The 16,953-nt window shown below is 38.7% G+C and overlaps 1 protein-coding gene across 2 annotated transcripts in view; it reads right to left on the bottom strand.

Moving 5' to 3' along the window:
* Positions 1 to 217: 217 nt before the first annotated feature.
* The window catches only part of LOC306860038 (retinoic acid receptor gamma-A-like), a 53,980-nt gene continuing 37,244 nt past the window's right edge, over positions 218 to 16,953 (bottom strand). Inside the window, exons 3-9 of one of the 2 annotated variants that reach the window (XM_079401562.1) lie at positions 7,778 to 7,926; positions 6,575 to 6,716; positions 4,706 to 4,869; positions 4,006 to 4,182; positions 3,697 to 3,901; positions 3,366 to 3,524; positions 218 to 2,323 (exon numbers count right to left, since the gene is read on the bottom strand). In XM_079401562.1, coding sequence (XP_079257688.1) covers positions 1,968 to 2,323; positions 3,366 to 3,524; positions 3,697 to 3,901; positions 4,006 to 4,182; positions 4,706 to 4,869; positions 6,575 to 6,716; positions 7,778 to 7,926 — 1,352 coding nt within the window. In that variant the 3' untranslated portion in view covers positions 218 to 1,967. The remainder of the gene's footprint in view (positions 2,324 to 3,365; positions 3,525 to 3,696; positions 3,902 to 4,005; positions 4,183 to 4,705; positions 4,870 to 6,574; positions 6,717 to 7,777; positions 7,927 to 16,953) is intronic. The other variant, XM_079401563.1, reaches the window with a different exon arrangement.

Raw genomic sequence — 16,953 nt, 5'->3', positions numbered from 1 at the left:
TTTAAAACTTTAATTTAAATGTATAAATACACGTTTTGAAAGGAGTTTCAGTGAATGGATGGACACAAGAACTACATTGTAACACATTTATACTTAATGTCTTATTACATATAATGCAGGAGAAAACTATAATATGATTCCTACAATGGATGATTCTGAAATAATATTCCTAAAGCATATTCTAAATTCTAAATAGTAAATAAATAAACGAATGAGTAACAGAGAGAGAGATTCTCAAAAAAAGTTTATTGTGCCTCTTATTGTTTATATGGCTTTTTATATAACAGAATTTGTTGAACACGAACAAAGGACTGACAATACATTAGCCAAGTTTAGAGAACAAGAAAAATATGACGAAGAGTTAAAGTAATCTCAACATTCCACTTGCTATACGTGTGGCTGTGGCGCAACTCTGAAGGAGAAGAGGTCAGTATGACAGCTCACACACTCTCTGACAGCACCACAGTGATGACATTCGTTTAACAAAGTACTACACTACAGCTTATTGAGTGCAGCCATCCTCACATTCAACACACAAACGCACGCATGCGCGCACATCCACACACACAGCTGAGTTCTGGTCATAGTCATATTGCTTGACTGAGACTGATACCTTTTAATGTTCAGTGGCACATGACCACCAAATTGCATACTGTGTGTTTTTGGCAATAAAATGGATTAGGTAACATTAGAAAAAGAACTTTATTTCTATAAAGAAGATGAAAGTTCTGCAATGAAGTTCTGTGTAAAATATGCAGATTTATTTCAGTTCATGGAGACATGGCGAGATTTCTGAAACGTAACACATAAGTATTGCCCGTTTCTAGGCTGCCGCCAGACAGCAAGCGTTTGGTCCTTACAGAGATGCCCTGAGTCTGAATTTCATGTTTTTCTTTTTTATAGCAAGAGTTCTGAATACATGTTGCATGCTTTTTAAATGTGTGTGTGTGTGTGTGTGTGTGTGTGTGTTAGCACAGTTCTGCGTTCCTGTGTTTCATCGCAATACATGAGATTAAGAAAATCATCTAGATGCAATTGTGTAGTTATCCTGAAGAACCGTCTAGGCCAATGAGGTCAAAATTAATTTGACTCGAGTGCTGCATAACTTCTGCCTGAAACCGGTCCAGTATGACATCATATGCCTGATGCAGAGACTTGAAGGTAATGGACATGTGGGTGTTTCTGTTTGGAGCTGGGCTCCCTGACAGGAGTTGAACCCTACAAGCTGCAAACTTTGGCACAGACACACCATTCAATTGGCTGCGAATCATGTGACGCAATGAAAGCCGATACGTAATGGCATTCCCCTAAAAACACTGATCATTCGATGGGAGATACCCAGCCACTGAACTGATTATCAATGACATCTAACGCTGAGCCAAAGTGCCCAAGAACCCAACCAAGCAGCTGGATAAAGACTCAGCGGAGGTCTGCCAGTTATAGTAATCCGATTATCTTTCTGTAAGTCTGCCCAGGAAAGTGATCCAAACAAAATATAACTAAGAAAACAGAATACAGGACAAAAAATATATAAAGGTATATATATAGATATGTATGGGCTTATTCATAAAATGTAAAGAGGACAAACTATCTCAAGGCTGAAAAAGTCAAAATGATATTTGAAAGCATCAATGACAACAGAAAAAGATTAGCATTTTCAGTTTTCATCCTGTATTTTCTTTTGAAAGACTTTTTTGAACCCGTTGAGAGTCAGCTGTAAATGGTACAAGTCCATTTGGCTTCTCCTTTTCAAAGCAAACAAACAAGTTTTATAAAAGCGGCAGTTATTTTGTCTGAAAAGCCAGCTGTTTTGTCTTTCGCCTTCCCTCTTGTTCTGCGGGAGAGGTCCTGAGAAGAGGTTTTTTACGTGAGTTTCCTCAAATGGACTCACTGATGTCTCTCATCGTTGACCGAGTGGCCTGAGTTAGGAGTGTCTGTACAGGTAAGGCTGGAAGAAGAACGCTTCCTCACTGAGCTCTTCCTCCATGGCTCTTTCTAGACACGTCCACATTGGGTTCCTGGTTGCCCCAGGCCTCTCCGTCGCTGTCTGTACCCCTTTCCTCCTCTCCGTCGTCGTCATCGTCGTCCTCCTCCTCCGGTGAAGGCTCGCTGCCGTTCTCCGTGGCCCAGCTGTCGTCCTCGTCCTCCTGCTCTTTCTTCATAGTGAGCAGGGCGGGTGGAGGAGCGGGCTGTTCAAGCTCGGGCTTCTTCTCTGTGGACTCGGCCTGATCCTCGAAGGCCTCTGGGTTTTCCAGCATCTCTCGGATGAGAGGAGGCATGGGGCCTGGGATCTCCATCTTGAGAGTTATGGCCCTTTCTGCTCCTGTTGCACAAAAACAGTTGATTTCAGGATGGTGTCGTCTACGTTATACATAATATGTATTAAGGTAATTAGTACCTAGCAGGGAGTGAATGTCTATTCAAACTGATTTTCACACCAATTTTGGGCATCAATGTTTAAGATTATACAAAAAATAGATAAAAACGACTTTTTTCCCATAATATAAATAGATTTTTATTGTATGATATTTATATTTACACTACTGTTCAAAAGTTTGGGGTCAGGGTTTTTTTTTTTTTATAATGCTGTTTTTAGAATGTTCTATTCAGTAAATAACTTTTAAAAAAGTATTATGGTTTCTACACAAAATATTAAGCAACACAACTGTTTTCAACATTGATAACAATAAGACATTTCTTAAGCACCAAATCAGCATATTAGAATTATTTCAATTTTAGGATCATGTGACACTGAAGACTGAAGTAATGGCTGCTAAAAATATAAATTTAAATTGTAATAATACTTCACAATATTGCCGTTTACCATATTTGTGATCAAATAAATTATGATGTATTAACGGTATTTGTGATCATACTTCAAAAAAATATAGTGTTTATATTTGTGTGTGTATATATATATATATATATATATATATATATATATATATATATATATATATATATATATATATATACACACATACATCTGTTACAATTGGCAGTGTATTTTGCATTAAAAGACTTGCGTAATGTTTATTGTCAAATTAGTCGTATTTTGCATTGAAGCGAGTCAAATCTTGTATTGTCAGATGGCTTGTATTTTGCATTGAAGCATGTAAATGATGGAGTGCATCTTGCTTTCGCTAAAGTATGCAAACTTTTCTCTAAAAGAGACTCTCTGTGAATACCATCGATGAAGCAAAAACACTGTCAATAATGCTGCTCTTGGTTTGAATAGGCCTCAAGTTCACTAATGCACTTTAAAAAAAAAAGCATTTGATTTTCATCAAGATTTAAATCTTGCAAATGAACCAGAATAGTAATGCTGAGCTGATTTCCATGTATTTTTTGGCTAGTAAACTGACCCTTGGTGCTGATGCCACGTAGGTCAGTGATCTTCATCAACATGCGAGGGAACATGTGAGGTTTGTTGGGTCGGCGGCGTCGTGCATAGATCTTCAGAGCTTCCAGAAGGGGCTCCTGTAGACGATCTACACGCTCAGGCTCCTCAAGATCCATTCGGTCTACAGAGAGAGAGGTTAATATTAGTATAGTAGTACCTCCATCCATTTGTAGTGGTTTGGTGGTTAAAACCAATTCTGAATACTAGCTAAAGCTCTGTTATTATGTGTGCATTTCTCCTGTTGCTTCATCTAGGTGGCAGCAGTGTTGCAACAAAATTGCATCATGTAATACCTCCACAAATGAGGCAGATGGCGCTGAGGAGGCCAGTCTCCGTATCGTCCATCTCAAGGGGCAGAAGCTGACCAGCAAAGGCAAACACCAGGTCAGTGAGTGGACCGAAGCCAGCATTATGCATCTGAGTCCGGTTGAGGGTCAGTCCATCTGAAAAGGTCATTGTGTCCTGCTCCGGTGTGTATCGCGTGCAGATTCGCAGCATCTGCAAGAGACACCGACATTTATGAGGAAAATAATTATGTGCAAGTAATGAAGCAGATGCATGATCTACATCAAGGTGAGATTCTTAAAGGAAGGCACACATACTAGAATGTCCAAGCAGGCTGATTTAAGGAGGGTGATCTGATCTGCGATGGTGAGGGTGGTGAAGCCCGGAAGGCGTTTGGCAAATTCCACAATTTTAATGATGCACTTGGTGGAGAGCTCACTGAATTTATCCCATAGGCCCAGGTCCAGCTGAACCCGGTGATCTGAGCTTGAGTTCTGAGGGAGAGAAAAGGAGAAAAAAGGTTAATATGTGCAAAATGAATCATGTATTCATCCACATGTCATTCCAAACCCATATGATTATTTATTCCACTGAACACAAGGAGAAATTATGCAAAAAATGTGAATTTCAGTCTGTTCTTCACACTCTTCAACTTTTGAAGAGTTGGAATACAGCATATGAATTATATGGACCACTTTAATGATAGTTTTATGTTTTTTTTTTGTCATTTTGGAGCTTGATAGCCCCAGTGCTCATTTACTTTCATTATATTGAAAAGATTGTCCAGGAAATTCTTCAGAAAGAATTTCACAGAAGAAAAAGTCAGATTTGGAACAACATGAGGTTGAATAAATGACAATATTTATCTTTTGGGTGCACTGTTCCTATAAATGATGTTTTCAATAATGGAATGGAACATGTTTATCACACTACATCTGACGTGGTCGGTTTACACCGCTATAAATAAATTCCACATTCCATTGCTGACAGATCCGCTCATTTTCAGAAAATACTCACTGTGGTGTATTTTCCCAGCTGGCAGAGTGAAGGGAAGGTCTCTTGATGTGCTTTGCTCACTTTGTTGACCAGCTCCTCCAGTTCCCCACTCAGCTCATAGCTCTCTGGTGGAACGACCTCATCCTTCACGTCCTTCTTTTTCTTATTTCGATCGTTGCGCACAGCTGAGAGTCACAAAGAGAGGCAGCTTAATAATTCTACAATAGCTTCACTCACAAACTGTCAAACTATGATCTTAATACTTGGATGTGCAACCTGGTGAAATTCTACAAAGTGATGTGCCAGAAAAAACTTGTTGATTTCTCGAAAAAACTGATGATAATTCCCCAGAATGTCTAACCTGGTACAATGCAACAATCTGTTTAATGTACAGTTATGTGGAACAGGATTTTAGCTACTCAGTAAAACCAAGTGACCAAAAAACATCCTGTTGGGTCAATCTCGTAAAACATGTCCAGGTGTCACATTTCATCCCAAAAATAAAATAAAATATATTTTTTCAAATGTTCTATTTTTTAATACGATTTTAAATCCAGCATTTCAAGCATGAATTAGGTACAACAAATTTTATATATATATATATATATATATATATATATATATATAAACACCACCGTTTCATATTGTTTTATTACACTTAAAAGCAATAAGCTGATTGAAAAATAAAACTATAAAATAAAATGAAAACATTTTTATTTTATATGATGCCTCTTTTATTGCTGATTCTTATTTTTAATTCAATGACTATTTTAAATATAATAATAAATTACAACAAATACCACCATGACATTTAAATAATATAAACACAGAAAAATATATAATTGCAACAGAATATATGTTTAATTTCCATAAAAATGGTATTAAAAATATGATACTATATTTACAAAAAATATTTATTTAAGATGTCTTTCTATAGATTTTGAGGGGAAATATGGCCAGTAAATGATCTTGACAGGTTTTGTGAGATTCATCTTGTTGCTTATCACCTGTTTGAAAAATCTCAAAATTAACCCATTTATCTCATGTTGCATTATCGCATCTTGCTTGGATAAGACACAATGTTACTGGATACCGAATTCCAAATGTAATCACTAATAGATGGAAACTGACCTCAAATCAGACTCCGTGGGTGTTTTGGTGCGTCTGACCCAAGGGAGAGAGCAGCCCTGCCAACCCTTACCCCCTCCCCTCTTTCTCTCGCCCCCCTCCCATTCTTTCCTTCCTCTCAGGATATCCAGTAATAGCAAAAGCACAATGTGATCCCGGTCTCTACACACATCCCATACATATAAAAGCACACATACATGTCCCAGCGGACACATAGAGGGCCAATGTGCCACTCTCCCTGTGACATCATCGCCGTGACCCTGGCAAACGAACAAACACATGCCCCAGACTCGCTCTTTCAACCTCGGGCTATTGTCTTTGTTATAACACAAATCTGTTAGTGCCAAGTCATAAAGTGACTAGAGGAAGGGCTACCAAAGAAATCACACCTAGCGTTGATGAATTGATGTGGGTGAAACTTCAGACACAAAACCCATTTGTGAAGTGAACATTCATATTGAGCTCTAACCAGTTTATTGGTGTGTGTTTGAACTTTTATTTGTCTTTAGTGTCTTCAAGTGGCTCAAACTGGTGGTTTACAGTCGTCTACAGTTTGTTTATGCCTCTGTGTCCTGGCACTCAAGTCTCACCACTCTAAATTTGTCTGTGTGTCTCTGGGTTGTATGTCTGTTTCACAGCTTCTAACCTATATCAGTGTGTCCCCGTCCGTCTCCTGTCCCATCTCTATATTTGTGTTTGTGTATGTGGGTCTTGGCTGAAGGCCAAGGAGCCCGTGTGCCTGGCAGAGGCCTGAACCCTCACCTTCCTTGGACATGCCAACCTCGAAGCACTTCTGCAGCCGGCAGTACTGGCAACGGTTGCGTGTGACCTTGTTGATCTGGCAGTTCTTGTCACGATGGCAGGTGTACACCATGTTCTTCTGAATACTGCGACGGAAGAAACCCTGCAACAGACATCCAAGAGAGAGCGAGTAGGTCAGCCGAAGAGTAGGTCAACCACTATCATTTCACTCACACAAGCTGTCAGTATATTGTTCAAAGTTGCTGATCCAGAATTGTTTTTGCTAATAATGTCATTTTGTTTTTGTTATTTAAAAGGATAAAATCTGATATACCTGTGACCACAGATTAACTGAATTAATCGAAATATTGTTATTGTGCCAAATTGTATTATTACTTATGGCAAACGGCTTAGAACCGAGTTAATGAAACTAACTAGAACTGTTCACACAGGACATGTTATTGTGTCTATTAAATTGTTTTTGTATGTAATTGTGCCAGACAGTTTTTTTTTTAGCAAGTGACAAGTTGTTTGTTTAACAAAAATAAACGAGAAACTTCGTTTTAAACACATCCTATGTGAGAATAATTTTTTGTATTTTTTATATTACGCACACACATATATATATATATATATATACTGCTTGAATCTTGACCATTGTTGTATTTTACCACAGAGGTATATGGTACAACACATATTTTACCCCTTAAACATAGTAAAATTACTGTATTGCATTGCTTCTCATTGCTTTAAAGGGAGTTCACCCAAAAATGAACTGTTCAATCAAGTGTTTGGTTACCAGCATTCTTCAAAATAACCTTCAACAGTAGAAAGGAAATTATACAGGTTCGGAACAAGTGGAGGGTGAGTAAATGATAACAGAATTGTCATTTTTGGGTAAACTATCCCTTTAACATACTATCCACATTACTTGGTGTCTCGTGTAGCTGATACTGCGCAACTGTATCCTTTTCAAGTGACCTTTTGTTTTGTTTTCATAAACATTTTTGCTCCCTGCACTACAAGTTCCTCAGACAGTCTTAGTTTCTTGGTGTTGACAAAATACTTTTTAGTATTCAAGTATTTTAACATGCGAGAGCTAAACCTCTACATCTCTCTCTGTATTTTTCGCATTTTTGCCAAACATCAAGACAAATTGTGTAACAGACTCATGAAGAACATGAGAGTCGTCAGGGCACAGACGATGGGAGTTCTGCTGTTTACCTTGCAGCCCTCGCAAGAACTGACACCATAGTGGTACCCAGAAGACTTGTCCTGGCAGACGAAGCAGGGCTTGTAAACACGGGGCGGAGGTGGTGGAGAAGGGGAGCTGGGCACCATCTCCTCCGAACTGGTGCTCTGGGTCTCCACCGCTGAAGAGGAGAGAAAAGAAAATATCAGACGCTTCGTCTAATCACATCACTTCACACTATTTACACAACACAAGAGGATTTAATGAAAGGGAGATATTAAACGCCACATGGAGAGAAGAAAAGATCCTCCCGTGAACCTTTTAAACCGTATCTGATTTCAAAGACCCACAAGGGCTTTGAAAACCATCATGATTCCTCGCTAAACCTTTTTCATGATGCCCTCAAGCAGAAACACACAAGACGCTACCCATCGCCAATTTTTAAATCTGTTATTGTATACAAAGCATCTGCCAACTAGGTAAAAGTCAAGTCTAGTTAACATGTGCTCCGCCCCCTCCCCCCCAGCCCACCCTGTCCTTAGGGGTCCAGGATTTTAGGGGATTAGGCTGCGGTGATTGACACTGGAAAGAAAAGAAAACACAAGCAGTTTAACACTAGCCTACAGATAAGCAGAGCCGATAAAACAGGTAGCTCATCTATGTCACAGCCTGAGGGAAAAACTCCACTCTGCGTTTGGCGTCTTGCATGCAGGATGGCTGACTGACACAGGAAGAGTGTCTAATGTCTCACTAATTGTGATGTCAAGCCTTAATAACAGTAATGACTTGGGGTGTAACAATATAGTGGATGGTGACAATACGTATCATCTATAATTCACCCAAAAAGAAAGTTTAGACAGAATTAATTTAGCATCAAATATGGTAGACCTAAAAGGTAACATATTTGAGCTTCCATGTTTATTAATTAGTATGAAAAAAATTAATTCAAACTACTTTTTAACTGTGATCATATGTCTTACAAACAACAATTTTTTAAATATACCATTTTAACTCTATTTTGGTGGTTTATTTTAGTATCATGAGAGATTATCATGTAAATAAATAAACAAACTGTGACATGAGTGTATTGTTACACCCAGTCACGACTTTGAGATATCAGATACCAGATTAAACTTTTTATTTCACATTTGCACATGCCAAAGTCAACATTTACCCTTGGTAGCTCCAAATTCAACCCCCAGCCTTCACCCTTGCCATTCTTTGACACACAAACCTTATTTTTCTCTTATTTCCCGGCCCTAAATTCCTCAGTGCAGTCCTGCTAGGTTTTAATAGAGGCTCCTGCTCGTAAGCTAGGCCTATAAAGGTGGTCTCATGGTTGGACTGGAGGCCCCAGCCCGGCTGGCGGGGTCTTTATTAAGACTCAGACACCTCGGGCAGCCATTCACACCACCAGCTGTAGCCTGAGCTAGTAAAAAAAGGCCCAATCATAAAAAAATAAATAAAATAAAAACAGGGAGGCTCTAAACTTCTAACTTTTATTGCCCCACCTTCTTCAACCACCTTCAATGGAAAGCCTAAACTTAACCTACAACCCCTCCCTCGCTGTCCCACCACAGGGTTCAGAAAAAAAAAAATCACCAGCTTGGTCTTTTACAAGAGTTTGGAGACTTCAAAAGAAGAAAAGGGGACATAAAAAGAGGAATTTGATAGAAAACAGAAAGAAAAAGACTAGGGTGGAGGGGTGAACGAGAAGAGGCAAATAGGCCCATTTAAGGTCGAGCTCACATACAGTAGGGCCTTCTGTTCATGGCCATGGTTACAAACAGTGAGAAATGCAAAAGCTTTCTGAGTATATGATGTATAAAAAGGCTAATTGCATTTGAACAAGCAACGTGCATGACATTTGTTTCCCAACTGTTGTGCTATGTCAAGTTAGTTATTTTTTTTACTGGTCTACTTTGAAGTACGATAGAGGAATGTTATCAGAACAAGTTCCAGTTTAGTGTAGAAATCAACTGATACAAATTTTCTGTACCGATATCAGATTATTTATAATGACATACCGATACACATTCGATAGTTTGGTGGTTCTCTTTTTTTTACCTTTTCAAATAAATAATTTATTACACAATTTTGAAGGAGATGTAAATAACTTTTACTCTCTTCATAGTGACATGTTTTCCATGTCTCAAAGTAACATTACTTGAATTAACAGAACATTAAATTAAGATTTCTTAAGTTTTTGGATGCTCTTAATGCTCATTAACTGAATTCTGAAAATCACTCAATGATTTGATTAAAAGGATCAAATCACTGAGTGCCAACAGCGTCAATAATTACTCAGCAGTTGCCGATTATTAGCCGATATATCGGTGCGTTGAGAACACTAACTAGCAAATTACCATCAAAATAACTGAAGAACTAATGCAAAAAGTATATCAAACATAATAGGTCACATTAAAGGTATAATTCTTTTATAAACCCCAAACATGTATGCTATTACAACACATATGTGTTTTGAATACTAAGTATACGCTTTGAACTAAATGTTGCACAGCAGGATCAATGCTCTCCACTGAACCTAGCGTGAACTCATTTGTTTATATAGCAATACTGGCAATATGCTGGTAATGACAAACGCCTGAAAAGGATCGCAAACTGCATGTGGCATGAAGAAACGGCTACTGATTGACACCGTCTGAGTAGCTGAGAGTAAAAGGAATGGGAGGGGGGAGAGGGACAAAAATCCATCAGGATCTCTCAACAACCCGAGACAGTTCCTGCCGTAAAAACCCCGGTCACTTTCCCTCCCTCTAACACCTCTTCCCAAATATCAGTCAACACTTCTCCCGGGGTGCACAATGGGATGGGTTCTTATGACAGCCCAGAGGCCCTCTCTGCGTCCCCTCCGCTAAGCTCTCCTCTGTTTGGGAAACAAAGCGCTCTGAAATGAGAGGCCTCCTTATCAGCTATCCAGCCAGGGACTTGATTTGCATCACAATGCGAAGGCAGAGGGTGGATGGCTGCTGATGGAGGGACAGGTAGAAGCCGACTGCAGTTATCAGTAGACGCTGTTCATTTCCTGCCTGGTATTGTGTTAATGTTCTGAACTGGTCTCTCTGTGTCCTCTGTACACAAGTATTCCAGGTGGACCGTCCTATGCTAATCCCAGTGTCATTGTGTCAGTGAAACATACACAATATATGCCACACCAGGGCAAAGTAAACACACAAATGCAAAAAATTTAAAGACAAGTAAATATAAGAAAACACACTCACACACAATGATCCAGTGCTTGGAAAATATGTATACGTACACAAAACAGGGGTGTCAAAAACATAATATACTAATAAACACTAACAGTATTTATATTATTAAAAATATTATTATTATAAATATAATATTTATAAAAAATTATTGACATTAATTTATTATTATTATCATTAAAATACATTAAAAGTATCATTTAAATATATTAAAATATATAAAACAAATATTTAGATATATAAACATAGGCATCAACATATGTGCACATTTTTTGTTACTAAATATTAATATTAAATATTTCTAAATACGTAAAACAAATATAACAAACATGTGTTTATATAAACATAAAACTATATTAAAATGTATAAAATGTAAACATTTACGTTAATAAACAATTAAACATTATTATAAAAATATTAATATTTAAAATAAAACAAATAATTCTACATTAAAATATAAAGCAAATAATTGAAGTATTTCATATTTATTAATAAACGTTTAACTCTTAAATTAATACAATTAAAAAAGTCTCTAAATATTATCAATAACATCTATATTTAGGTGAGATCTAGTGGGTAAGTGTCAATGGCCACAATGCGGTGCACGTAAACATGCATGCATACCATAAACATGGCATTGTTGCCGAAAAAAGTGGACTAGGTTCAAATCCATTTCCTGAAGAGCTGACTTTGGTAACACAATAAACAAGTAGTGCAAACAAATCAGGCCACATGGTTAACAGGAAGTGAGCTGTGACCTTGAGTTTCTTTATTTTGGTTCAGAATGAAAGCATAAAAATTAGCAAGTACACGAGTCTAAAAGCATAAAAAATAACAAGTGTCAGCTTCATGTGTTTTAAGTGTTGCAACACTACTTTTAGCTAAGCAGCATATGATGCATTGGCTGCGGAACAACTATTCTTTCACAATAGAAAAGCAGATTTTGTGTACGTGACTGTGGGTGTGATTGAATCTTCAGTGGAGCTCTGTTCCCAAATCTAGTCTTGGCATGTGAGCGTGTGTGTGTTCAGTTCTGCATGGGCGCTCGTCCAACGAGTGTCTCTAAAGACTCCCATTTGATTTGCAAATATAGTTCTCTGCGTCTCAATTCCTCTCAAGTATTTCAGCGTGTTGGGCGTGTATTTGCGTGTCACTCGCTTTGCATTTCTCAGAACATAATCTTGCTTCCCTCCACTGAAAGCTCCATGATTTCGCCTTTGCCTCATATACGGCGAGTGGGGTGGACAGACTACTTTGTTGTGCGTGCAGCCAGTGTGGCAGACGGGCCACAGATTGGCCAGGTTTTTTGGAGCGGTGTGATTGATAGACTGACTGGCAGAGCCCCCCTCTCTCTCCGAGCGGTGCCTGATGGGCAAGGACACAAAGCCCTCCTCTGGCTGCCAACTTCCTGATGAGGGGAACCGACCGTGGCTCTTTCTCTGTCTCTGTGTCTCATTGCCCATGGCTTCCTGCCCTCAGCCAGATCCTCCTCACATGCTGTTGTCATCGTACCACCTCATACTACACAACCCCATTTCCTTCCTCTTCACTGCACCACTGTCTCTTTCCGCTGGATGTAATCTCACTGATTGCAGGCTTTATCTTACTGAAAGCTGTTTTTCGACATTTGTAAATTCACATATTGCAGTGAGAGTAAAAATGTTGATGTATTGAGAGAAACAATCACTTAAACAAAGAGTCAAACTAACTCCAGATACTATTTTGTCAATTACTTGGCAAATTTACAAACTAAAATAATCCTGGAAAAAATAAACAAGCTGATAATTTATTAAAATAAAACTAAATGAAATGAAATGTAGGCGCCGATAGCCTCGTGGTTAGTGCATCGACATATAGCGCAACTGTGCTCATGGCGACCCGAGTTTGATTCCCACCTTGAGGTCCTTTGCCAATCCTGCTCCCCTCTCTCTACCCAATACTTCCCCACCATCTCTCCACTGTCCTCTCTAAATAAAAGCATAAAAAGCACATAAATATAACTTTTAAAAAATAAAATAAAATAAAATAAAAATCAGTCAAACAAAGATCTGAACAATCTCCAGATAGCTCTATAGCTGATAATTGTTTTCATGAAAATAAAAGAAAGGAAAAAAGAAAAGAAACGTTTCATGTACTGAGACAACAATAATTAAAATGAAGATGTGAACACTTTCCAGATACTATATTGCTAATTACATGGTAATTTTACTTTAAAAAAAAAAGCAATGTTAAATGGCAAAAATACTATTTCTACTATCATACTAATCAACTAAATAAATAAATAAAAGTGTATAATTGTTTTATGTCTAAATAAAATAAAATAGTACAATTAAATTTATTTAAATAAAATAAAAATAAAATGATGATCCTATTTCATATAGTTATCAATTTAAACTCACTAATATCAGACAATAACTGATATCATGTGCACCCCTAATTAAAAACCTTAATTTAGGAGTTGACTTACCTTCTAAAATTACTTCAGAAGGCCAGTTTAAAAACAATGTCTCAGCACCACAGATGCAGTGCAAAAGGAGTGTTAAGTTACGGGGCTGACAGGTGTGTGTGCTTTCATTAAAGGTGCTGAGCAGTAGCAGTTGCTGTCAACAGCTGTCTGAGAGCTCATTACCTGATCTCCCCCTCCTCTCCTCCCATTTTTCTACTTTCTATCCTCCCTCTCATGCACTCCATCCCAGGCCTGTAAAAAAGGAGGAGTCCTTCCTGTTGCAGTAAGGCCCTTTCTGAAAGGAAGCCCTGTGATAAAACTGGGCTGCCGTCCAAGAGATGGCTCAGAAAAAGAGAGAAAGACTTACATACAGCCCAGACTGGACAAGGCTGAAGGAATTTACACCCTCATGTCATAACCAGCACACAGGCATGAATACATACATGAGCACATACAGTTATCGTTCTCAGTCATGGAGTCGGCCAGCAATAGGTCTTCCACAGGCCAGCCCCATCAGGCAAGGTGAGCAAAAGGGCAACAGGTATGAGCAGACTTAATGGCTGGATCTGTCTGAAAAGGTTAGTTCATCCAAAAATGAAGCATCTGTCATCATTTACTCACTATGAAGTCTTTCCAAACCTGCATGACTGGAACAACAAAAGAACAATTTGAAAAATGTCTGTTTTTTGTGTCCAGAGAAAGTCAAGGTGGTCCAGTGTTGCTTTGGAATCCATAAACTTTCAGTTTACGAATTGCTTTACGTAGAAGAAAAAAGTAATAGAGGTTTGAAACAATAAATGGGGTCACATTGACTGTTGCTCTGAGAAATCGAGCCATTCCAATAGGAATCTGCGCAATTGGGAGTTGCAAAATGAAGGTTTTGCTTATTTTCAAGTTGGTCACATGATTTTTCCACATTGACCAACAGGAAGTTGCTTGGTTTGAAAGTGACTTCTGTGTAGGAAATGCCTCCTACATCTCTACGCTGCTGACAGTGGACAATGGACCCTTTTTTGCTTGCAAAAATATGCTGCCGTTTTGCTAATATGGCCACACCAGTAAATTATTTTTGGATCAACTATCCACTTAAAGTTAAACTACCCTCAATCTGCAACATGTCATAGACCCGAGGCATGTCTGGATGAAGGTGAGCCAGCATTTGGCCTGAATGACCCCTGAATGAGTGGCACTAACACCAATGGACTCAGAGAATCAATTGCCCACACTTGAGTCCTTCCTGGATTACAGGCAATCAGACACCCTCTCAACTACGGCTTACACAGATAGTGTTCTTTCCATTACCAAAGGCGTCTTTTTTCTGGTCTGGTAACCAGAAGGTTGCTGGTTTAACTCCATTGATCTTCATTGGATCCATCATGCCCTTGAGCAAGTCATTTACCCTTGGGTTGCTCCAGGGGGTTGTCTTTATAATAAATGTAATTTGCAATATGCAAGCTGCTATAGATAAAAGTGTCCACTGAAAGACTATTTAATTAAAAAAAAAGTTTTCAATTAGAAACAAAATGGTTTTTATAGCCCAAAGCCATAGTGAAACCTCCACAAAGACCTTTTCAATTCCCTAGCTCTTTAGAAAGTCATCTATTCAGCAGTTCTTCACAGAAACTAGAACCTGCAAGCACTTTTCTGCAAGAAACCGTTCTGCAAAGGAACAATTCAAGAGTTTATTGACAGAAAGCTTTTGTGTAGTCCAAAACAAGGCCCATTTAGTAAACCATTTAAGGGACTTGTGTCCTATTCTTATAGTAGGACTCTATCCAAACTACAGTGAGGGGTAATCAGAGCACAAAGACCGGGAATGAAGGCCTGATTCAGAGAAGACAGATTTCTGGTACAGACATCCAAATTTGCAACTCCACTGAATCTCCAGCTCCCCCACCAGGCTTCATCTGTGCTGTCAACCCCTGAGTGAGAGTGTCTCCTCTAATTCCTCTCCACTCCAATGGCTGGATGCGTCCTCCATGGACACAACCATTGATCAAGCCAACAGGCAGCGAGACAGCCTCATCTACCCATTATCTTTGATCTTCTGGTCCTCGCAGACTTCCTCTCACCATCTGTCTGCACTCACCTGCTTTAAGACGGGCAACTTAGCTTGAGTCACAGCCTGAAGTGTCCCCTCTCGGGATTGGGGCGGGACTCGGGACCTTATTGCTTCCTTCCCCAAACAATAGAAACTGCAAAAGAAGAAGCAGCCGAACTTTGAAGGATGACACCTTAATTCTACAAAATAAAGTGCAGGCCTGTTTGACTTGCTCGGATCTCATCTAACTGTCATTAGTTAGAGACTGCATGAGCTCAAAGTAAAACTTTGATTTGCATAAGGAGAGGACCCAACAGAGTTGTGGCTTCCTGCTGTTTATGTGATTTGTGGTCGATGCTTATAGTAGCTGTGGGTCTCTTGTGTATAAATACTCGTTCTTTCACTATCAGTTCAACAGCCTGGCACAGTTCTGTTCTTTCTAACGGCACAAGGGCGAGTCTGTGAGAAACTTCTGCTTTGACTATAGGGGAAATTACAATATGATGTGTGTTTACGCGAGTGGAATTTTTCACTTTAGTGTGGCATCACGCCTTCAGCGACTGCCCAAGATGTTAGGGTGTGGATGGGCACGCTTCGTGGAAACTGGCAATTGTGAAGTTTCGAAACAATACTGCGTGCGGTTTGATGTACTCTCATAACACCCAGAGAGCAACAGACAGAGCTCAGCCATGTAGGAAGTCACATTGAGAGACAAATCCAACCCCATCGTATTGACTAAACCACAATACGCTTTTTATTTAGAGCCAACACAGCTTTTCTAAATGAAGTGTAGACCAGCCGAGCTATAGACACCGTTCACCAGACAGACGGTGTCCTTCCTGCTCGTTCTAAACACTGCGCTGAGTCTTTAGACAGCAGATGATCATTTAAAAAGATGGATGTGTGGGGGTAAGGTACAGATGGTCTTCCCTAACAAGCATCCTTGGGCTCTTGTATCCATTCATCTTTTATGGCTGATTTAGGATGGCCTCTCACCTCCATCTGCATGTATGCACACAAAATGTAAAATATATGTACATTTTCATATTTCATGACTTGTACTGTTATTTCACTATTAAGAAAATACGTCTTTTTCTCTCTATATATTTTTTTTTATAACACACACACACACACACACATATATATATACACACACACACATTATATATATATATATATATATATATATATATACACACGTGTGTGTGTGTGTGTGTTTACGGCTTTTAACATGCTAAACATCTAAAATGGCAATGACATAAATAGAAATATTAAAAAATTTACATGTAAAGGCAGTAAATTGGTTATTCACGTGATGCTTTGATGGCAGTAGAGATAGTGCTTTAAAGGGGATAAATATAAAGGCGTAACTTCTCTCTGGGTGTTTTACCGCACTGACAATTTCAGCATACTAAACCACAGCACATGAAAATCTCAAAGAAATCTTAATTTCCCTTTAAAGCAATATCACTAAAAATACCAAAAAAAAAA

The sequence above is a fragment of the Barbus barbus genome, assembly GCF_936440315.1.
Source record: "Barbus barbus genome assembly, chromosome: 40".
NCBI lineage: Eukaryota > Metazoa > Chordata > Actinopteri > Cypriniformes > Cyprinidae > Barbus > Barbus barbus.
The sequence above is the reverse complement of the archived record's forward strand: the minus strand, read 5'-3'. Positions and strand labels throughout refer to the sequence as shown.